We start from the raw sequence: 25,553 nt of genomic DNA on the forward strand, positions 1-25,553 counted from the left end.
ACTGAGTGCCACAAACAAGAGTACCTCGTTGAGTACCTTGTAAACTTTCCTATGATTATTTGTTCTTTAAAAGTGCTCATTGTTAACACAAATGTGTTGCCAGATAAATTGCTACATTTCCTGACTTCTAGAAATTGTGTAACAGCAGTTAAATTAGAGCTGGACATTTTAGCATGCAGTTGCTGAGACTAGTAGGATGTACAAAACAACATACTTTCAAAAGCGACTGGTTAGGGAAAATTGCTTTAACAAATAGTCTTAAAGAACAAGTTGGCCAGTTTTCAACCAGCTTTGTATTGTTACAGAGTCGGATGCAGGGGCGGCACTAGCAGGAGAAAAGGTGGGACTGTGCCTAAAATTAACATTCAGTTATCAAGTGCCAAATGCAGCCAAAAATTCACCTTTATAACATGCAACCAATTATCTTGCCACATTTTTAACGAGAATAGTTTATATTATATATATTATATACTATATTATATAGGGTGCATTTTCTCAAGTCACCGGCCATTTGGCAGTTTTGGTAAATAGTTAATTTTTGACTGAGGAAACCCCTTATAATTATATCGGTTCCTGGTTTATCTGACCCTGATCTAATGTTTCTTAAGGGGTGGTCACACAGGATGCAGCCTTGTGTTCAAAAACTTTTGCATGCATTTGCCAATTTGCCAAATGCCTAGAGCTCATTGCGTTAGAATGGCCAAAAACATTGTCTGCATGTTTATGGCAGAAGCAATGCTGGTTTAAAATGGACAATCTGATAGAAAAGGTTTTATTGTTCAAGCTTGTTTATGTTGGAAGGGAAGGAAAAGTCTTCCTGTCAGCTATAGCTCATCACAATAATGAAGGAAGTGCTTGCAAACTAGCCGTTACAGGATGCCCTGTTTACCCCTGTGCTCTCACTGTGCGGTCCTTCCATTTTATTTCTGCCCAGTTCACTCTGGCCATGACCGCCAAGCCTTCTGACCTTCACTCCTGACTCCTTATCCACAGCTCCAGTTGAAACACAAATAGGAACTCAATACCACTCAACATCGGCTCGCTAACACCATTGACTGAATGTGGACGCACACACAGGTTGCCAGCTGCATTGTTTAGTGCTGGCAAAACAATGCACAACAGGATTTCCTGTCTCTTCTTTCCCTGCAAGCGGTCACTCCGGGTGCCACAGAATGTGCCTGTTTGGTGGGGAATGAATCGGTGGCCCTCATGGGATTTTACACTGAATTAAAGCTCCCGGTCTTCACCCCCCTACTTCTCTATTCCTCTCTCACCCCTCCTGCATTTCCTGTCTCTCTTGCTCTTCCCTCAAACACGCGTTCACAAGCTCTCTCTCTCTTTCGAATTCTCACATCCTCTCTTCTCTTCAAACACGTACATGCTCACACATTGTCCTGAAGTTCAAAGAGAGCGAAACAGCGACATGTCAGCTGATCGCCCCCCTCCAATCGGATAAGTTCTGATGTAAGTCTTTAGCAGCTGCTCGGATCAGATGGAGTGTGCCTGTAGGAACGCGGGAATGCTAGAGGAGGCAGCGCGGTGCAGTATGGCTAAGTAGCAGTGAGACGCATACACACAGCAAGAGAGTGCGAATGAAAAAGTATGCGCTCTGCCTCTCTGGCATGGATGAGTCCAGCATTCTGAGGAGACGCGGGCTACAGGTAGGGAATATAGAGTGATGCGGGGTGTGGGTGTTTGCCACTTCATTGTTTTGTAGCTTTTATGTGAACACTTGGATGTGGGATGAATTACAGACTAGAGTCTGTGTCTTTGCATGCTGAAATGTCCAAATACTGCACTGGAAGACTGAAAATGTGAGTTTTGTCACTGAAAAGATGGCAAAGTGCAAATATAGGTACTGTTTCTGTCTCTCTGCACATAGTTTATACCTTGTCAGTTTCTTTTTAAACAAGATCAGCAACTTTACAAAACTGATAGAACACTAGAAAATGATCTTTTTAAAGGAAGTCTTTGTTAGACTTAAGTTATTGGTAGTTGTAATAAAACAATGAAGTTTCTGACAACACTTTATAGTGAGATGTTTGACAGTGTTTTAGTTCATTCATATTTTTAGCATTATTTGTTTTTAATTTTGAAAATTCTATTGTGGTTGGATTGTGTTTGTGATAGTTTCAGAGCATTTTTAATTAATGTTTTTAATGAATGAATTTAACAATTAATTGGACGTTTAATTGGAACAACATGAGGGCGAATAAATGATGATGGAATTTCCTTTTTTGTATGATCTATCCCTTCAAGACATTGTATTTGAAGTAACTGCTCTGTGAGTTTAAAAGGAGTAATTAGTCATCCATCCACTGGCGGTTAATCTCTTTGTGAAATGGTGACATTAAAGAGACTCTTAGTCTTTACTTTGTTTAGGCATGGTAAAGGACACTTGTTTCTAAACTCTGTGTTGTGGACATCACCACAGCTGGTGATAAAACAAAGATTGTTTGCCCTGAGAGCAAGATTCAGTGTTCTGCTGTATGATTTCATGTGGGACACAGTGTTTTCATATGTCAGTCAAATGCATGTCAGTGCGCTGTTTCACACTCTGTGTCGCTTCAGGCTATGAGATCATAAATCGGAGACTCTGAGAATCTTTTATGTTAGGAAACTTCCTGAATTGAGTTAATGTTGTAATTGTCACTACAGCAGAGAAAGTGTGTTTGTGTTACATTGCTAAATTTAGACAGGTTGATGCCGGTGAGAAGGTTGAGTCAATTAGCTGCTTTATGTCAATTACATCAAGGTAGCTGCAGCATGCAGGGCAATTGTTCTGAGACTCACTAAACACACAGCCTCACTTCTAATTGTGTTTGGGAGAGCTTTCAGTTGAGTATAATTATGTTGGAGTTTAAATCTAAAGGCTTGTTCACACACCTCGATTGCATATTCGCATCATAATTGTAACAGTGCATTTCTTTAAACTCAAATAATTCCTAAAATGATAATCTGTATTTGACCAACAACAGAGCAAGGTTTTTCCCCCAGTTAGATCAATCAATCATACTTGTATGTTTTTAAATTCAGTTGTTCTTTCTTGTAGTAATTAATTCACTAATTCTTGTATTTCTTACATTCATTCAATCAATCATTCTTTTAATTTTTATTTCATTCACTCATTCTTGTATTTTTTACATTCATTCGTTCATTCTTGTAATTTTTTAATTCGCTCATTCTTGTATTTTTAATTCATTCATTCACTCATTCTTGTATTTTATAAATTTTGTTCATTCTTGTATTTTTTTTAATTAATTTGTTCATTCTTGTACTTTTTAATTCATTCACCCATTCTTGTATTTTATAAATTCATTTGTTCATTCTTGTGTTTTTTGCTATTGTTTATTCATTTTTATTTATTATTTTAACTCATTTGTTTATTCATTCATCAATTTGTATTTCTTATGTCTTTTATTCTTTTCATCATTCTAGAGATTCAAAATTCAAGATTTTTATTTGTCACATACATGGTTATATGGATAGATGAAATGATATAAAAATTTCTTATCACAATTATAGTGACCAAAATTATCACAGTATCACGATTATCATGGTATTGTTAAAATGTGCTTGAAATGTTCAAAAACCTAGACTTTCAAATAAAGCTTGGAAAAAGTTTCATAAAATGGTAGACCTCACATTTCAGCCTTTAAATAAAGAAAAGGGTTAAAAGTCTTTGTGTAAATAAAATGTACCTTTCATCGGGGATCTGTTTTGCTATATAATTTTGTTGGTTTGAATTGGTCATGTTACAGAATGAAATGTTACAGTCTCAGTTTAAACAACATGCCATATAAAAAGATCTTTCACTTTCCAAAGCATTGATAAAATTTTCTCACTACCGCCCAAATGTTCTGCCTGTTATGACATTAGCTTCAGTAATGCAATTCAAAAAGACTAAAACATATTGTTTCGCAAATAAACATGGGTCTTCCGGGCTGTATCCTGTAAGATTGGCTGGTTCCACTGAGGATATTGTTGTCAGCAGAACATATTGAAATGGGCGGTAGATACTGGCAGGTAATTAGAATGAATAGACAGTAGTGGTGCTATATTAGCTTTGTAATTACAGTTGCAGTGAATGTGTGCATTCAGAGGTCTCATGGGGTCATCTCCCTGCATTTGTTTAGTTGAATTAAGCTTCGCTTCACATTTGACTTGATCTAATAAAAAAAAAAAAAAAGGTGTGCACATGTAATTGCTTTTTTTTTTTTGGCAATCTTGAAGAATATGGATTGTTTTTTTTAAAAAGTAATATGTGTTTAAGGTCTAGGCAATTAAAAGATCTTTATGGAAAAATCACTTCATATCCTGTATACTTAATATACACTTATACGTTTGTAATGTAATATTTGTTTTGTGAATGACTTGCCTGATAGTGAGCAATCTTAGTCACATTCACAAAGACAAGAGTGCTTTGTTGTGCATGATATATGACGATGTATCAGAATTCAATAAGCGTGATTGATAATGTCTAATGAGAGATGTTTGTACCCATATGGGCACATCAGTCAATTCTCATTTTCCACAATATTAATGTGCATGGTTTACATGTTAACTGTCTGGCTTTTTGTATTTATGCACTGGACACTATACTGTGTGCTGTGCATTCATTATGAATTCTGGAGAATTACAATTACAAGAATTACAAGGGCTTTTAAAGTTAAAAGTAATATTTTATTTATTTATTTGTAATGTGTGGACAAATAGAAGTAAAGCAACGGCACTGTGGTGCTTTCAGAAAATTGCTTTTTATATAATATAATGGTGGTTTGCTATTATTTGTTAATAAAAACAAAGCATATTTAACACTGTTGATACTGGATTCAGCTAAAATACTAATACTGCAGCAACAGCATGTTTGTTCTGATATGTTGTGTAGTTTTGAGTTCTTTCTATATTCATGGCAACATCAAAAACCCGCCAGTCCAGCACAGTGTGTGTTATCAGCACATCTAAGTTAAATTTGTATGCGCTGTGTGCCATATACTGCCTACCTGCACGGTTGACACAGTGTTAATCTAGCAATGGAAGTCTACACACTTCTTCCCATACACTTCTTCCCATACGTTTCTTAGACTGTTGGAATAAATTAAAAATTCTTAATTGAAGATGGACTTTGTGGAGAGATTGAAAAAACATTCATGAAGTAAGCGGAGAAATTGCAAAAGTGGGTTTGATTGACTGACATAATTAGAGCCGGACTTTAGAAATGTTGAAATTAGATTGTGACACTGAGGTGCATTTCACCTTCAGAGGTGCCACTGAAAGAAAACAAGTAATGGAAACTTTAAATGAACTTCAAATGAGCTCCAAATCAGAAAAAGCTTGTCAAGGTAAAATGACCCACATCAAACAAATGTACATTTCTTCTGCTTGGTACTTGGCAAAGATTACTTTTTTTTTTTTCTTCTTGGAAATTAGACATTGATTTGTCCTGCACTTAAATTAGTCTCCTATGATGAATATGATATCTGTGCACATGAATGTAGTGTTTATATTTGAATATTACATATTACTATTTATTACAATTTTATTCTGGAAAAAAATGTTTTTGTTCTGATTCTTTTCTTTTATAATTATTATACATGCATTTACTAGAATTATTATTGTTAGATTTTTTTGGATTGGAGAAAGCAAACAGAAATGTAATTTGAACAGAAGCATGGATGAATAAAATATGAATAAAAATTCTAATAGCATTTATATGAATAATTAAACAGAAGAACCTAAACTGTTACAGTGTGTTAGAAGATCATATAAGGAGTGTCAGAATATTGTGTGTGTGTGTGTGTGTGTATGTGTGTGTGTTTATGTGGCTGTGCTGAGATGATAGTCTCTCTAAACACAGGCCACTAAAACATTAATGAAAAGAAACAAGCTTTTTGGCACAGTTGTCACACTCGCCCTTTGTTTTACTGCATTCTCTGTAGTCTTCTAGAAATGCCACATAATACAGACCTTCCCAGTGTAGAATAATAAGGTGAATCAAAATGCTCAGACAGGACGAAATACTGCAGGATAACAGATATGATGGTGTGAAGGGAAGCTAGGCACGTTCCTTCAGCCTGTCATATCAGCTGACCTTTACAGAAGATGAAAACACTGGTCTGTGGCCCTGAGGGATCGCTGAGTGCCATGAACACATTATTAGCTGGATTGACCTCCATAGCACATCCCAGCCCTTGCACCCTGACCACTGACTTTCTGTATAACCAATACAAACTACAGCTGAATGCAGAGTTCTTCCTTTTTCAGAAAGATTCTCTGGAGGGTGAATATCAATATATATATATATATATATAAACTTTCAACTCACGGTCGCAAAGGGATGCCAAAACATTTGAAAGGGGGCAAGGTTGCTTAAACTAAAACAGCTGTAGTTTTTGAACTGAATGAGATCTATTTGGCAAACTCAGAACATTTATGTAAAAGCTCAATCTGAGGTCACATGAAAAAAATCTATAAGAGGGAAAACATAAAAATGGCTATAACTACACAACCATTTGTCCTATCAACATGAAAATTGGAATGTACTTTTGGTCAAAAGCACAACAATAGTCTATGAGGACATTTGTGTATCTAAAAAAAAACATGGGCGCCATTGGCTAATGAATTTTGAGCATCTATTAGACAAAGTTAGCAGAGGTTGATCGTAATGAAAATCAGTGGGCCTGTTTGACTCGCAGCCCAAAAGGGTTGTGAGAAATTTGAGAGAAACTGGCCACTATAAAAAAATAAAAATAAAATAAAAAATACTTTTGCACACTAGTCCTAAATTTTCCGCTTAATCTGGAAAAAACACTGCAGTACAATTCTCTGGACACTCTAGGTCAATAAATCTCAAAAACAAATGTTGAAGTTTAACGGGCATTACTACATCACTAGATCTTTGAACATCTTAGCCTCTAGGATCAGTGCTGTCATTCACAAAGTTCTTTAAATATTTGACATTATTTAAAAAAAAAAAAACCTTTTTCGAACTACTCCTAGGTTTTACACGCAACCTTAAAGGGATACTCCACCCCCAAAACCCTCATGTCATTCCCCAAAAACCTCCTACCCCCATGTCATTCCAAACCTGTAAAAGCTTTGTTCGTCTTCAGAACACAATTTAAGATATTTTGGATGAAAACCAGGACGCTTGTGACTGTCCCATTAACTGCCAAGTAAATTACACTGTCAAGGTCCAGAAAAGTATGGAAAGCATCGTCAGAATAGTCCATCTGCCATCAGTGGTTCAACCGTAACGTTATGAAGTGATAAGAATACTTTTTGTATATGAATAAAACAAAAATAACCTCTGCAATCTCTCCGCATCACTGTGTCAGCTGCCCTGCACGGATGCGCTGTTTCAAATACACTTAGAAAATGTATCCTTGTGTTGCGGCTGACACAGAAGAGCGTAAGCTGCTTGCGTTCAGCGGATATTCTGTAAATTGGCGCTACAGTGATGCGGAGACTAATTGTTGAATAAAGTCATTATTTTTGTTTTCTTTGCTTACAAAAAGTATTCTTATCACTTCATAATGTTACGGTTGAACCACTCATGGCAGATGGACTATTTTGATGATGTCTTTAATACTTTTCTGGACCTTGACAGTGTATTTTATTTGACAGTTATTGGGACACTCACAAGCCTCCTGGTTTTCATCCAAAATATCTTAAATTGTGTTCTGAAGACAAACAAAGCTTTTATGGGTTTGGAATGGCATGGGGGTAAGCAGGGGCGTTGCACAAGATCCCGGGCCCTATGCATAGGCAGTCCTGATGGGCCCCCATGACCCCCCAATGAAAATATCCAGGTAAAATAAAATATATTCCAGACTTTTTAAGGGCCCTCTCTTCCTTTGGGGCCCCTTGTAATCAGTTCTGGTTTTACCCCCAGTCCAACGCCCCTGGGGGTAAGTGATTAATGACAAAATTTTCATTTTTGGGTGGAGTATCCCTTTAAAAAAATAAACACTGCAGTACAATACTCTGGACTCTCTAGGTCAATAATTATAAAAAAAAAAAAAAATTCCTGACCTCTCCCCTTTGAATAGCTGTAGCAGGGTCATTTAGAAAATGGCATGGACAAATATTCCCCAAAGCCTACACATCAAAAAAGCATGTAAAGTTTTATGGAGATCGTCCCACAGCTGGTGTTATAAGTCACAAACATTAAAAATCATCTTTCTATGATTCTATGGTAAATTACCTGGATTTGCCAAAAATGCTTTTTAAATAATTGATTTAGGTGGATAAGTGGCTTGCTAAATAATATGTAATTGTCTTTTTTCATATGTACTTAAATGCCTTAAAGTGCTTGAACCCTTTATTTATTTATTTATGTATTTATTGTAGTAACTTTAATTATATGCCACTGATTGTGGTTTATTCCATCAACCTCCAAAAAAAATTACAGTGGTCCATATGACTCCTGGCATATTGAAAGTCTCCTGAAGCCATACAATAGGTTTGAGAATCAAACTAATGTTTATTCAATGAAAGCAATAATATGATTAATATAAACAATATTAATATAACAATATAACAATTTTTTTATTTTTATTTATTTTTTTGCATGAAAAAAAAAAGGATTCTGCAAAATATCTTATTTTATGTTGCATGGAAGAAAGATTTCCCTTGCCATTGTAAGCGCTCTGATTGCTTTGTCTTAGCAGTTAAAATATTCATTTTATCCTAAATCATAATGGGAACATTGTTTCTCTTGACCGGAGGTCTCAGCACCACTGTCATTTTGGCAAATAACAGATGTTAGATCCGGTGATCACTTTTCTATTTTGGGAAGGAAAAAAAAATGTGGGAAGAATGAGAGGGGAAGCCCTTACAGATGCAAGTCAGCATTTCACACTGCCACACTTTTGATCTTGAGATGGTGCAGAAATGCAGCAAATTCAAAGGGAATTATTAATATGCTATCATGGCAAGGTCTTTAAAACCATATTACCTAAAGCTTTGATGTAGCTGGAACATTAGGAAGTTTCACGTCGTGGTCTGGACATGCAAAAATGCAGACATGTTTAAGACAGTTTTTTCTGTGTTGTCAGATAAGTGGAGTTTTGTTACTGGGCTGCTTTGCCAACTATAGATTGGAGTTTTGCATTGGAATTACTTGCTGTCATTGAAATTACTGAAGGTAAATGTCTTCAAACACCCAGGGTTGTTTTGAAGTTGGCTGTCTCTCAATACCTGAAACCTTATGTTTGAAGGCACCACTGATTGCTGATCTCATATTTAATTTATTCATAGTTAAAAGACAAAATATTATCTACATCTGTATCTAAAAACATAAGAAAGAAATATTTGGTCTCATCTTCAAAATATATATTTTTAAAGATATTAATACTTTTATTCATCAATGCCTCATTAAATTGATCAAAAGTGACAGTAAAGACTTCTACTTTGCTTAAAATGTTTAAATAAATAATGTTCTTTTGAATTTTCTATTCATCTTTAAAAAATAAATAAAAAAAAGTTTTGTGATGGTTTCCACAAAAATATTAAGCAGCACAACTGTAAAAAAAATTTTTTTCTTAAGTAACAAATCAGCATATTAGACTGTTTTTTGAAAGATTGTGTCACTGGAATATTTTAAAATAACAGCTTTGCCATCACAGGAATAAATGTAACATTTTAAAATACGCTAAAATAGAAAGCAGTTATTGTAATATTTTACTGCATTTTTGATCCAGTCTTGGTGGGCATAAGAAACCTCTTAAAAAATAAAAAAATTTAATGTTGAAATAAAAAGTGCATTAAAATAAAATATTATAAAATTGTAAAATTGATGTTAAATATCTTGTAATGTCAGATATCATGTCTGTTGTAAATATAGTCTTTATGCATCTTATGCAGTTTGGATCTTTTCCATGTCCTCACAATGTTCATCGTGTGTATTCTTTAACTTTCCCCCATGACTTTTTTTATTTTTTTTTATTTTAGGAATTCCACTGAAACATGATGGAAATATAATTCATTCATTCCCAGCTTTCCAGAGAAGCATCTTTCCCAGTAGCTTTGAGAGTGAATAGTAATGCGTATATTCATGTTGAGCTGTGGGTGAGCCTGCCCAGCATTGAATTCATGGGTAAACCCTGCTAGAGTCGCACCATTTCACTGCTGTTCCCTGCTGTGCTCTGCAGCAGCTCCAGCGCTCCTTTTCATTCATTATTTTTGAGTAGCGTGAGGCTATGGTTTCTCAGGGTGGTGCAGCACCATACAGCGGAGCTTGAAGTCACAGTCGCACATCAGAAGTTCAGAACAAGCTGCTGCTGGAAATGTGACATCCCATTTTTGGAAACAGTAGTCCAGCTGGAATATATGCATTTTATGCTGAACGCATAAAATCTTTTTCTGTTAATCAGTTTGATGTAGGAACAGAGGCAAGATGGTTAATTAAAAATTAAATGACAAATTACTAATTAAAAATTAACTTTATGAAAGTTACCTGATTGCTGGGTTTATTATTGGTGTGACATGTTGTGATTTGGAACTATGTAAATTGTTTTTCCATCTGTTCTGTTCACACACGCATTCATCTTTTTTTACATCTATTCTTTTCTGGTCATATACAGATAGTAGGCCTGTGTTTTACTGATTTTATCACTTTGTAATGGTAATACATATATTATATTGGAGCGTAGTATAACAAAACATCAGCTGTTCCTACATAAAAAGGGCTCAAATTGTATAAATTATTATATCAGCTCAAATGCCCTCTTGTGGTCTTCTGTGACAATTACACATGCTTATTGAGGAATGATAACTGGATCTTCTACAGATGCTCAAATGGGAATGTGGCAGTCTATATTGTATTAATTTCAATTTACACAAGTATAACCATCAAATTAATAAATTAGGTTAGGAATATTTTTTATATATATAAAGGGCATACTTCACTTTGATGAAGGTTTTGAGAAATAACCATGTTTAAGTGAGAAATAACCCATACTCTAAAACGGATTAATCATTTTAATGTTTCTGCTACTATGGATATGAAAATTAATGGTTCCACAGTAACAGAGCAAACCCATTCCTATGATTAGATATACACTACCGCTTAAAAAGTCAGTAAGTCAGTAATCGATGCAGTGGTTGTTGTACTAGTTTTGAAAGAAATTAATATAGTTACATTTAATCAGCAATTATGCATTAAATTGATCAAAGCTAACCGTTAGTACATTTGTAATGATGATTTCAGTTTCAAGTAAATGCTGTTCTTTGCATTTTTCTATTTTCTATTAATGAAAAAAGATGATAATGATAAATGTGTTCTTGAGCTCCCTTGAAAACTGCCTTAAAAGCATACTATATTTTTGATAAAATAAATGCAGCCTTGGTCAGCATAAGAGAACCCCAAGTTTACCTTACTGACCCCAAACGATTGAAAAGAATTCAGAACTACTCTTACAAATGTTTGAGTTTCACATACAGTCAGAGCTTATGTGGTTAAATATTCATGTTGTCTTTGGGACTGAATGGATCTAGAGAGCCAGAAATCTAGGTCACTGCTGGCACCACTGGGGTTTCCATTAAAATCTGGGTCACCTGTTAGCATGCACTGACGGTGAATGACTAAGCAAAGACGGCTGGTAATTGGCTGTCAGGGTGCCCAAGTTCCACATCCAACTTGGACAGGAGTTATGATTTTAGCATTTAAATTATTACATGCATCACCTTTAAACATGAAATGTTTCCTAATATTATAAATGGTGTGTGTGTGTTTTAATCTACTTAGTCATGAACGTTGTTCTTTTTTGTACTTTTTTACAGAAAGAGCTCAGCCTTCCCAGACGAGGAAGTTTGTGAGTAAATCTACTTTGTCTTAAATTTAACACACAAAATTGAGCCTAGACATAAACCTGCATCCCCAGCATAACATTTTTTAAGTTTTTATTTTATTTTATTTTATTTTATTTTATTTTATTTTATTTTATTTAACAGCAACATTACAGGCTAACTAAAGTTGAAAAAGTGAAAAAGCATAATAGGACCCCTTTAAATGAATCTGCTGGAAAATGTAGGAGTGACCTAAGACTTTGAGGCAGTGTAGGACGTTTATCAATCACAGCCTCCTTTTAATTGATGGAAAATTAAAAATGATCTGTGATCTATCTCAGGATGTGTTTATCATAAGTACAATAAATTCTTACAGGCTTTGTTTTACAGTGAATTATTAGATTTCATTATTAAAAGGGGGAAAAAAGCATATCAATCTCTTGGTCATTTTTTTTTTCTTTGAAGATTTTGAGAGACAAAGATGTAAAACGTGCCTAGTTAACTAAATTTCTGAAAATAACAGTTTTATGTAAATCACCTTCCCAATTACTTCCCATGTCGAGCTTCTTTATGCAAGTTGATGAGTAAACAGTTCTTTTGTTGTCCTTGCATCTACATAAAAGGATTTGCTTGTTAAAGTTTGCCTTGCATTCTTATTTTTACTTATTTATTAGTTCATTTTTGGAGTTACATATTTGCATACAAATAATATGAAATAAAACCTTTTTTTAGAAAATTGCAGCTGATATTGATTACAAAATGGTAATGTCATACCTGTAAGTACCGCTGAGTTTTGTTTACTCCGTCATGTTGAGCTCAAGGCTTCCAGGCAATCTCTTGCATGGGCCGAGTCATCACACAGCTGTTTTCAACTTTGGCATTGAACAGACATTTGAAATATAAGATCGTTGACTGTCATGTGAACTGGGCCCTCAGTAAACCTCTGAAACTCTCTGTTGATGATGTCTGATTACTATGAGGGAGTCTCAAACTACAGGACAAACTTATATTACTGGCAGTTCAAATAAACCAATCTGTGTGTTACACCCTAGCCAATGGTTTGGATTTTCAAACAAGTTCCTTAGAATTTTTAGGAGAAACATTATAAATATATTGTCACACCCCTGTACTATTTTTGTTGTTTTCTTCGCTCATATGCTCTGTGTGACCTAGTTTCTGTCTCCCGTTGATTATGTCATTGAGTTCAGGTGTGTCTTGTCTATTATCCTTGTTTATGAATGTACTTATGTCCCTGTCTGTTTTGTTAGTGTTTGTCCAATCTACTACGTCCCTACGTGTGCTCCTGCCTGTTCTGTCCTGGATTTACCCTTGTGTGGATTTGTATTTGCTATTTGCATTAATCTTCTTTGTGCGTTTATCTCACTGTAGCGTGAAAGAAGACCTAGGGTTCCCACGGGTCCTTGAAATCAAAAAAAGTTTGTGAATCTGAAAAAAAATAAATAATTCAAGGCCCTGGAAAGGTTTTGAAAATAAACATACATAGATACAGGTCCTTGAAAGTACTTGAATTTATTTTGTGCAAGAAGTTTTCTGGAAAAAATTCCATATTATTTCCTCTGGTCCGCTAATATGTTATTTCACCAACACTTCGTGGCCTATGCATACTAGCTTGCTTGATTTATGTTAGTTACATGCATTTACACATTACGTTAAGTGTGTTGTATGTTGCCATGACATTCACACGTGCACGAAACTACTACGATGGTACCTCAAAGTTTCATAGATACACTGTGAAATTGACGTTGCATTGCTTTGCTTGTTAAGATAATGTAAACCCATGAGGCAAGAAAAACTTAAAAGCATTTTCATATATCTTAAAACTTCTGGTTACATGAGCCTAAGCTCTTTTCAATAAACTCCATGCAAAATAGGGTTGTCAACCATTCCGTATAGCCTAATATGGAATTGTCCCATATTTAAGGCATCAGAGAAGAGTTCCATATGAAAGCTATTCAGAATCCAGATTGTCCCGTATTCGCAGGTATACACTGTATGGCCATCTAGGCCATACAAATAACAAATTAATCATTCTTTTTGCACAAATCATTGTTTGATTGCAAATGTAGCCACTCAAGGAAGGGGTTTAAGACATTGCAGAATCCCCTGCCGCCTGGTTGCTCCCACTACACAGCTAACGGCAGTTCCCTTCACCATCCGCGTTTTGATTTCGCCAAATCCGTTTGGGCAAATGCAAAGAACTTGATTATTGATCATCCAGCTAGGCAAGAAAACATGCCATCTACCTGAGGAAAGACGTCTTTAAGTATGGTAAGTTAATGTTGTTAAATAGAGAAACAAAATTACACAATTTTAAAATTGTAACTTCTAGCATATTCCTAAACCTGGACCTCATTAATACTGAAGACCAAATCCAAGCACCAAAAGCAGCCCACACACTCCAAGTTCTCTTGAATTGAAAAAAAAAGAAAGAAAAAAAAAAACGAATGAATTCATAGGCTATGTGGTTGCAATAACATTTTAGTTCAAAATTTTTTATTTCATATATATATATATTTTTTTAAATGCTCATTTGATTGCAGTTTCATAGATGTTCAGTTGTTATCCTTACAAGTTGTAAGTGATATTGTATGTAATTTCAAAGTATATTCTGCAGTACACAAGTGGCACAGTCACAATTCTATAGAGGTAAAATTTACTCAGGCCTATGCTTTGCATATAACAATGCGCAAAATTTTTTTGACATTAAACTTTATTTTTAGAATAATTGTACAAAGGTTAAGCAAAACAAATGTGATTATTTCTAAAAACCTTTCATACACATACTTAACCGTAGACACTGAAATGACACACTCTATGTGGTACAGAACAAATATTTTGACTGTCCCTTTTTCTGTCCCTTATTTTCCTATAAAGAATCACAGTTGCCCCTTATTTTTATTTTCTGAAGTTGGCAACCCTAATGCAATAGTTAATATCAGATCATGTTAGAATACAGTATAGGATGCACTGAATATTCTTCAGTATTATGCAAAACAGAAATACGACAAATAGAATATCAGATATCTGTCATATGGCCAGAAACAACTTGTAACAATGTATCTTTCAAGGTAGCATGATGTAACCTTGCTCTCACTTGAAATGTGTCCCCACATTAAGTCCTTGAATTGGAGGGTATTGGCCCTGGAAAGGTCTTGAAAGGTCCTTGAATTTGAAGTTAACCAAGGTGTGGGAACCCTGAAGACCGTAGCTGAAAGTGAAACTAAAGTGGTGTGTTTCCCCGCATTTTGTTTTTGTTTATTAAGTTTTCCTTTTAAGTTATTATGGTTGACCCAGAGCCCAGCCTTCTACCACCCTTCTTCGCTGCGCTACAGTTTGAGCCCACCTTTAACAGAGAACCAGAGCCCGACAGTGCTGAGGATCACCCTGGAGCCAGAGCCTCAATCAACGTCAGTCCAGGTGCACAAGCCGGCTGCTAGACATGCGACGGTGGAAGTGTCAGTAGGGAGTGAGGGCACAGAGGAATGCCCCGCATTCTGCACTACCGCTAGGGGTGAGCTGAAGCTGCGGGTGCTCAGAGGATGATAACATATATGCAGACATGCCTCCCCTTCTTCTGCCTTCATCTGAACTCTCTGCCTACCCTGAACTATCTGTCTGTCCTGGATCATAACTGAACTGTCTGTTTATATCTGCCTGGAATTATCTGTCTGCCCTGAACTGTATGCCTATATTATAGTGACCACGGAGGTCGTTCCCCTGTCACTCACGGTGCTGGAAGTGGCTTTATGGTGTGTGTGGGCAGCCAAACCGTCCCTAAGCCCCCTGAGCATCCTGAACTCCCACCCTGCCTCTCTCTCCCACCACCTCTGTACCAGTCCTCACCATCGCCATCGCTGTCTCCTGTGTAGCGTATGAGCAGTTCATTCATTCATTGGTTCTGAATTAATGAATCATGGCTCGTTGAATCTAAAACAATGCACATTCCTTGGCTAAAACCCAAAGCTTTTAGCCCCTGAACTCATGCAGGTAAATCAAACTCTCTGCAAGCTGAATGGCCAGCCTGGTGCCAGCATGGCTGGGTTTAAAATTCCTGACCAGATCGTAAAACTTTATTACCCCAAACTGGGAGAAAAAAGAGAAAAGCCCAGATCGCTAGGAATTCTTGTAAGGAAAAAGGAAAGTAAATATATTCTAAATGTATTGACGGTATTTCCTTTTTGTGCTTCGATGTCTTCCATATCAAATTGGAGTATCTACAATTTTATTGTGTTAATCAAACTTTAAATGTGTGTAATTCTGCATATGAATGTAACTTTATGTTTCTCCTACCTTTACCTGTCATTTTTGGTATCTGTTTAACCGTATTGCTTTGACCGAACCCACTCATACATAGGAAATTACAGTAAAATGTATTATTCTGGAATTACCATCTTGCTGGAATATAATTGCTGAATTCTGACAACACCATAACTCACTCGAGTGGGTGTCTCCCCAGAGACAAAGGAACTTTTTCCCGCTTCAGATCGTGGACGTTCATTGGTTGTTCGCGCAAACAGAGGCGTGAACCCAGTCGCTCCATAAGAGACTGACACAGAACTTTCTCGTTGCACTTTTGTTTCGGCACTTCGTCGAGAGAACGTCTGTCGCGATGGCTCCTTAGGGAGCTTTCATCTCCGTTTTTCTTTGCTTTTCTTTACTAAGTTTTATTCTTATATGCGCCTCTCCCTACACGAGGGAGACGAACTTTGAATTATTTCTTTGGTAACTCCACGTTCGTTGAACCTTTGAAACTTCGCGCGAGTCTGCTCGCCCCGGAAGACACGAGAGAACACGCCCAGCTCTTAGCAGGCACAAAGATACCATGCAAGTATTATTTCCTATAGAGATTTAAACGCTGCTTAAGGTTGTCTATTCCCTTTTCAAGGTGATCTGATTCCTTGTTGTCTTTCAAAAAGGTTACTGTATGTGATTTTGCCATACTGCGCGATCATTCTGCATGATTCTGCCTATCACTCTCTCTCTCTCTCTCTCTCTCTCTCTCTCTCTCTCTCTCTCACTCACTCTCTCTCTCTCATTTTGTTATTCGTTTTGTATTGTATTTGTTTTTACTGTTTTTATTGTTATACGCATATTTACTCTGTGTGAATAGTAGTTTGATGTATTATTAGTTCAATTATTAAAAGCCAATATATTCATGATTGCTCCTGTCTAAAATGCTCACATTACGAAGTCAATGAAATGTTTGATCTTAGCTACAAAGCTTATTTGTTACTTTCCAGTAACCTAAATTTTATAAGGACGGGAGAATGATTTCATGGCCAGAAACTATTTTTCCTGGAATTATAAGAAGTGATAACTTTATTGAAGTTGATAAGTTAATCTTACGGCCGTTTGCTGGACAAACCACTGTATGATTTGCATTAATTCCCAGTAAAAGATATCATGTTAATTGATATGAAGAATGGAATATTGACGTATTAATGAGTAAATTACAGTGCCTTGTAATGAGTTATTGATATATACAATTGACCTATTTTTCATCTTCAATAATTTTAATGTAACTGTTACGCGAGATATATATATATATATTAATCATATTCCTGATTAATTATTAAAATTCCCTATATATCATTTGAGCTAACGTTAACGTACTACCCAGTGCGGCTACACCTGGCAGCCCCTCAGCTCACCATCTGTGCGGTGGGATCGCCGCAGGTCTGCTAGTCTCCATTGGCATCGTGGCTGGAGGATCCCTTGTCTCCGCCTTCAGCCCTCGAAAAATGTACATTTTAATATGATATAGTTGGATATAATGCAAAATTAGTTTTCTGCCCAAGCACTTTAATCAAGTGCAATTTTTGTCTCTTCATAGTGAAATGGATGGATATTTGTGGACTTGATGGCAGAGCCGAGGGGTGGAGAGTGTCTAGTATTGGGGGTCTTAGGATGGCATATCTGCTTTTTGTGGATGATACCAGTCTTTAACTGGGCCGTTTGCAATTAAGTGCATAGTGGCGGGTAGAGAGGTTCCTCAAGGTCTTTTTCACAAGTGTGGGTAGGATGGGGCATGAGATTGACAGTCGGATTGGTGTGGTGGCAGCAGTAAAGTGGTCATTGTACCAGGGCAGGCTGTCATGGTGAAAAGAGAGCAATGCCTTGAGGCAAAGCTCTGAATTTATCAGTCGATATGTGCTCCAACCTATGGTCATGAGCTCTTGGTAATGACTGAAAAAATAAGTTTGTGGGTACAAAGTGATTGAAATTAGTTTTCTATTGTGTCTGGGCTGACCCTGAGAGACAGGCAGTGAAGCTCTGACATCCTGGAGAGACTCAGAATAGCGTTTCTAATCCACACCGTTTAAAGGAGCAAGTTGAGGTGGTTTGGGCATTTGGTCAGGATGGGTCATGGACGCCTTCCGGTGAAAGTGTTCCAGGGATGGCCAACAAGAAAGAGACCCCAGGGCAGACCCAGGAGGGATTATATCTATCTGCTGGCCAGGTGAACGCCTTGAGATCCCCCAAGATGAGCTAGAGGAAGTGGCCAGGGAAAAGGACATCCTTAGCCTGTCACCACAACCTGGTCCAAATGAATGGACAGATGGATCTCTGGTCTGCATCAAAAGGGTCTTTATTAGGGCTGTTAATTTAACACTATAATTTAGAGGTTTATAATTTAATGATAAAAACAAACAATGCATTTAAAACCATTACCATTTCAGGTTTATCTATCACATATTGTGTAATTAATTATATTAATAAGATTGATTGATAGCCCTATAGTTTTAGGCCTATGTATATAGAATTATAGGCATATAGAATTGTTGTATATTCTCATACAGTAGGTAAAGTTTGGAGGAGTCAAGATAATGACAGTTTAAGAAGGGTCTAGCATATGTTTGTATGTCTGTTTGGTGGTGGTTGTGGCTGTTTATGTTTGTAATAGGTCAGAGATTTAATTTTCTATATTTAGAAACCATGACAGTTGGCAGTTTTTTATGGCTGTGACTGTGTCTGGTGTCAGTTGATCTGCCAGGCATTTGTGAAGGTGCAAATCTGTACTTTACCAAGTACCAAAATCACAGGTTGTGCAATGGCAGTTTTTAGTTTGAAGTAACATTAGGAATTTACCTCACAATATACAATACATATTGTTTGATTGACCCCATACCACCTTGGTGTGTTTCTATGACATACATTTATTTATTAATCCGTTCATCCCACACCGTAACTGGAGTTCAGAAGTGATTTGTGGCAAATGTACAACAGATATTTCAAGCAATTCTATAATAAATATTTTTTGTTTGCTGGTTTACATATCCTGTTTCAACCTGTTTTAGACATGTCACACTTTTTCCCACACCACAGCACTCATTTCTTATGTTCACTGTTCTTTTAATAATATTTATTTATGGGAAAACTGATTGCTAGTGCAGTGTCTCTGAAAATACATGCTCATCATACCCATTTTCCGTCAGTTACGCTCTCTCGGTTGGATGTATATGATAGATCTTCAATATGTCTCAGCCTGTCAGAAACAAATTAGAAGAAAAAAAACATGTCAATGAATTTTATTGGCCTTTTGCGTTTATGATTTATGGCATGCTACTGTGACGATGGCACTGGCATTGTATGATGAATGTGCTGTTACTGTTTATCTCTGAGAGGGAGTGAGTCGATGCAGTGGTCATGTGACTGGGCTCGATCAACAGTGGGATGTAGTTGAAGTGGTGGATGGGGAGGTTATGGACACTCAGGTCATGCTCTCCAGATGTGTTTACTGAATGTTAATTAGAAGTGAGTCACCCGTTAATGCATCAGCATCGGCAGCAGCAGGTCAATGGCCCTGAAATGTGTTTCGACTTTGACTTTTTAAACCTTTTTATATATATATATATATATATATGTATTTACTACGAATAAAGTAGCTTTTACAAATCTATAGCATAATTAAAATTTTGCTAGCTAGCAAATGGTGAAAAATAAAAGCAAAAATGACTTTAATTTTAAAGGGGTCATATGATGTTGCTAAAAAGAACATTTTGTGTATTTGGTGTAATGAAATGTGTTTATGCAGTTTAAGATTAAAAAAATCACATTCATTTCCACATACTGCAAATTATTGTTTCTCCCCTATGCCCTGCCTTTCTGAAACGTGTTGATTTTTACAAAGCTCACCGGTCTGAAAAGCAAGGTGTGCTCTGATTGGCCAGCTATCCAGTGCGTTGTGATTGCCTAAATGCCTCAAGTGCGTGACGGAAATGTTACGCCCCTTACCATACGGTGAAGGGTGTCCCGGTCAGAACACCTGCACGACAAGACAATGACAATAAAACCCATTACAAACAAGCCATTTGTTGCATCCAGTGGGGACATTATTATGGATTATAATGACTTGTACTGTCTTTGTACATGTTGCGTTGCATCCCGCCGCATAAACATAAAACCATGTCTGCATTTGTAATTAGAGAAACGACAAACTCTACACTGCTTAAAACTCATGTTTGAATCATCAGTGGCAAATCCTTTACATATGTAAACGTACTTACAGACTGTGAGTCAGAAGCACTGGCATTGTAGTCTTCTCTCCCAGAATCAGGAAACAGTAGTCCAAAAAATGTGCTGCACACATCTGAATATTTGGTTTGAGCTGTTCTGGAACAGTGTTGTAAATACAACTTAACCACTGATTTCTAGTGGTGTCCTCTTTTGGAAGGCCAAACAAAGTATTTTCACTTTCACAATGAAACAGCATCTCCACGACATGGCGCCAGCGTCAACAGCGAGAATCAAAGTTACGCCTTCTTTCTTTGCATGGACATTTGGGTGGCATTATGCAAATCTTCCCACATTGTGACGTAGATTTGTGGGAGTGTGTTTAAACGAGGCGTTTTAGGAGGGCGTGCACGAGTCTTAACTTTTATAAAGAATACCTCTTTGGGTTTGAGACTTTAGTCTTTGCAACTTTAGGGATCTTATCTATTCACAAACAGCTTGTAACATTCCAAAGAGAAAGGAAAACTTAAAATCGCATCATATGACCCATTTGAGGGATATAGCAAGTGTCTTGTGAAACTGAATTGCTTAGCATTTTTTTTCTTTTTTTTCCCTTTTTTTTTTAAATAAAAAAGATTTCTATATAGATTCTAGTTTTAGGGTGCTTTCACACTAGAACGCTAGTCTTCCAAACTCGGGTGTGCTCCCGCGAACCGTACCCGAGTCCGCTTAAAAAGGGTGGTCTGGGGTACGGTTCATGTGAACTCTGGTACGGTTTGCTGCTGATGTGAATGCAATCGTACCAAATCGCAGAAGTGTACTACTATTAATGATGTATTATTTGATAAAAATGTGTTTGTGTTTCACTCACTTTCCTGACGAGCGTGACTGACGCTTTGCAAACAGAGAGCTGTATATCTCAATTCTGTTTGCCTTACGCTTTTTTTAGATCATTTGCAGTACATTCCTAAGACCGGCGTAAGTGCCATTATGTACTGAAGCTTCATAAACAAAATTAATGGTTCAAAAACGTAAATATATAAAAGTGCAGAGAGCAATGTTATGCATTTGCCGCCTTCTCCTGAACCACTGTTACTAAGCAATGGAGTAAACAGCTTCTGGCTTGATGATGCAAACGAACCGCGGTTCGGACCCAAATAAAATAATATGAATGCAGTCCAGCAGGGGCAGGGGGAGGGGGGAGCAATCAAACTCTGGTTCGGACCAGGTAAGCGAAACAAGTGTGAAAGCACCCTTAGTAATTTTAGTACTTAAACTTAGTATTTTAAACTTTCATTTCATTTCCCTTTGCATTTCATTTAGGCTACTTGCCATGGCAACATTTCTAATTTTCACATAAATTTTCTTTCAACTTAGAACCATAATGTTATAATGTGTTGATAGCGTGTTGGTATGAGGTTACTAAGGTGTTAGGTGGTTTAGTTTAAGTTTTAGTAATTTGCTATTTTTGTCATTTTATTATTATTATAAAAAATATTTCTTAGCTTTGTTATAGATTTGTTTTTAATTTCTGTTTTAGTAAGTTTAGTGTTTTAATTTAAACATTTTCAGTTAAATAATATTTCAGCTTACAATCTTAATTTAATTGTAAACAGAAAGTGGTTTTCCTGTAATACTTATATTTCTGTTTTTATTTCAGTTTTTTTTTTTTCTCAGCTACTATATCACAGCATTTAGTGAAAAACATAACTAATATTATTGTAAAATATACAGTTATTAAAATATGATGCCTTTAAGTAATTCCTTTATATATCCTTCTAATGCACATGTATGTTATGGTCCAATATGACGGCAGTGTGGAAAAGAATGGGTTACAGCAATTAATGAACGTAAGTAGAGGGTAATAAGTGAAGTGTGACCTTTTTAATCCCAATGGAGCAGACCCAGCGTCCTCAGCTGATTGCTTCATTCCCTCAAACACATGCCCCCATGCACACAATGAACATTCTCGAACAATCTAAAAGATTAAAGCTATTTTGATTATATATTAAAGCATTGTCTCTTTGCTTCAGATAAATATGTTTCAGATAAATAAGTTTTGCTGATCCAGTTTCTCAGCATGAATGAGTTTGGCCTAATTCAGAAGAACTGCAGCAGGTGTTTAACTGGGTTCTGTCCTTACGCCCCACTTCCCGACCGCCGGCTGCTATGTTCCATCTGATGCGCTGTACACTGTCATCTGCGATTGTGTGCGTCCATGAGCCTGCCAACTGTGGACAACCATTTACTTTTCCTGAAATGCTGCTCATTAGACTCACTGTATTCACATTTGTGGTGTAATTGGTTTTGCCTTCGTATAGTTTCTACACAACTCCTTGTTCAAGCTCTTGTTCTGTCCTGGCTGGGCTATTGCAATGCTCTCTTGGCAGGTCTTCCAGCCAGTTCTGTCAAACCTCTACATATGATTCAGAATGAGGCTGCAAGATTAGTCTTTAACGAGCCAAAAAGAGTACATGTCACACCTCTGTTTATCAACTTGCACTGGCTACCAATAGCTGCTCGCATAAAATTCAAGCCATTGATGTTTGCCTACAAAACAAGAACTGGCTCTGCACCCCTTTACCTAAATCCAGACTTATACGCCCTCCAGAAGCTTGCATTCTTTAAAGGGGTCATATGATGCTGGTAAAAAGAACATTATTTTGTGTATTTAGTGTAATTAAATGTAATCATGTGGTTTAATTTTCCACATACTGTACATTATTGTTTCTCCTCTATGCCCCGCCTTTCTGAAACATGTCGATTTTTACAAAGCTCACCGGTCTGAAACGTGAGGTGTGCTCTGATTGGCCAGCTATCCAGTGCGTTGTGATTGGCCGAATGCTTCAAGTGCTCAATGCATCTCTCTTTGTTAACACACCTGATTCAGATAATCAACTCGTTAGAAGTGAGCTCCGTGCATGAACTCTGTTCCCACTGACATGGTCCCTACACAGTGTTCATTGCTCCCTAATCTCTGAGCAGGGGAAATCTGTTGAAGATAACCTCACTTCGGAATATTCATTCATGGATTTGCGCTGTGCAACATCTTCACACACGGACAAGTGTGACATCATATACCTCTGTAAATAAATACAATTTAAATTCACTGCTCTACACTGCACAAAACTTGCGTTGAATCATCAGTGGCAAATTGTTTACATATGTAAACGTACTTGCTGACTGTGAGTCAGAACAGCCGGCATTTTAGTCTTCTCTCCCAGGATCAGGAAACAGTCCTCCATAAAATGTGCTGCACACTAAATATTTGGGTTGAACTGTTCTGGAACAGTGATGTAAATACAACTTAACCACTGATTTCTAGTTGTGTCCTCTTTTTGAAGGCCAAACAAAGCATTTTCGCTTTCACAACAAAACAGCGTCTCCACAACATGGTGCCGACGGCAACTGCAAAAATTCTAGTTACGCTTTCTTTCTTTGCGTGAACATTTGGGCGGCGTTATGCAGCTCTTCCCACATCCTGACGTAGACATGTGGGGGCGTGTTAGAACAAGCCGTTTTGTGGGGGGGGTGGGGGTGGTTGACTCTTAACTTTTATAAAGAATATCTCTTTGGGTTTGAGACTTTAGTCTTTGGACCTTTACAGATCTTCTTTATGCCCCAAGAGCTTGTAACACTCCGAAGAGAAAGGAAAACTTGAAATTGCATCATATGACCCCTTTAAGTGAACGTCTATTTGTAGTGCCATCCCAAAGAGGCACAAAATCACTTTCACAGACTTTTACCTTAATTGTTCCCTGCTGGTGGAATGACCTGCCCAACTCAGTCTGAGCAGCTGAGTCCTTAGCCATCTTCCAGAAATGTCTAAAAACACATCTCTTCCATGTACACTTGGCTCTCTATCGCTAGAACTCTGGAAACACTATAGTATAGGGACCAATGTTCACTATTTACTAGTTGCTTATTAGCATGTATTAATAGCATATGGTACTTATAAAGCACATACTGTATTCTGCATGGCCATACTCTACATACCTAAACTACTCAATACCTTAACTTAACAACTACCTAACTAAGCAATAATTAGGAGTTTGAAGCAAAAGACATAGTTAATAGTTAATAAAAAGCAAGAATTGGACCTTAAAATAAAGTGTGACCAGAAACTACTTGTTTTCTTCGTTTATAAAAGACCATCTAACACTAGCATTCTCTATTCCTTTTTCTATTCTCTTTACTTGTTTTATTTTTAATTATTATAATAATAATAACTTGACCCTCTAACATTAGCTCTTTCTATGCTATCTCTTTTATATGTATTTTTTTATTATTATTTTTATCTATCATTTAATAAAAATATATATATATTTTACTGTGTTAGACTAAACCGGGACTTGTCACAGCTCTTATATATTGTTGCTCTTTTGTTGTTTTGATTGCTTCTATTGCATTTGCTTGGGATAAAAGCATCTGCTAAATGATTAAATGTAAATGTAAATCTTCATCCTGTTGTTTGCCTGAGCACTTAAAAGATTGTCCAGCGTTATAGTAATCTCAGTTTGCGCTCAACCACATATTGCAGAAAGTACAAAGTACACATGCAAATCAGAATGTTGTGCACCCATGAGAGTGTAACTAAATAGGCTTTTGTCCCCATAAAAAGGGGCTTTTTGGTCAGATTTAGTTATGATATTTTAATTTTGTTGGCACCCTTGTTTCAAAGTACATTTCAAATGTGATGTATGTATTCAAACATGATGTTACAATACTTGGTTAGTAATGTTTTCAAGTATGCCAGAGCCATTTTTCTCTCCCATTTATCACAATCTTCATCTTCATTTAACTTCATCTTTTTAGCCATTTCCTACATCTTCTAGAGTTTTGAGGAACATGTCTGTCATTTTACTGGAGCATATTGATGTTGCTAAGCAAAAGAACACATGTGGTTTCAGGTCTGATGCCTTTTCCCGGCTTTGAGTTTCATTAGCAGGTCTTTAGCGGAACTCGGGTTAAATTGCTTGTTAAATCTTGAACTCATTATAGCAGCGGTCTCCAAGCACCTTTGTCCCCAGTGAAACTCAGTGCCTGGTACAGACTAGTGCAATATAATAACAAGATTCTTTTCAAGGCATTCTAGAAAATTGATATTTTGTCATGTTTCTTAAAGCAGAAGTATTCAATTAAAGCTCCAAGATGATCAGTCTTTATATTTCCTTCCCAGCAGAGGCCTGAATAATACTTTTTTGGAATAGTTACTGTAAATTTCCATCTCCAAAGCAGTGGTATCTTAGAATTTTTCTACAAGATCATAATATATTTCATCAGTTAGA

At 36.7% G+C, this 25,553-nt stretch overlaps 1 protein-coding gene across 13 annotated transcripts in view; it reads left to right on the forward strand.

Annotated features, from left to right (window-relative positions):
- Positions 1-25,553, forward strand: part of mast4 (microtubule associated serine/threonine kinase family member 4) — a 130,470-nt gene that overhangs the window by 61,361 nt on the left and 43,556 nt on the right. For 10 of the 13 annotated variants that reach the window (XM_042725022.1, XM_042725023.1, XM_042725021.1 and 7 more), the window contains exon 4: positions 11,785-11,816. The exons of 1 other annotated variant lie outside the window; for it this stretch is intronic. In XM_042725022.1, the coding sequence (XP_042580956.1) occupies positions 11,785-11,816 (32 nt within the window). Of the gene's footprint in view, positions 1-1,104; positions 1,662-11,784; positions 11,817-25,553 lie in introns of those variants that run through there. 2 more of the 13 variants (XM_042725032.1, XM_042725035.1) reach the window with 2 other exon arrangements.

The sequence above is a fragment of the Cyprinus carpio genome, chromosome B5 (assembly GCF_018340385.1).
Source record: "Cyprinus carpio isolate SPL01 chromosome B5, ASM1834038v1, whole genome shotgun sequence".
Lineage (NCBI taxonomy): Eukaryota > Metazoa > Chordata > Actinopteri > Cypriniformes > Cyprinidae > Cyprinus > Cyprinus carpio.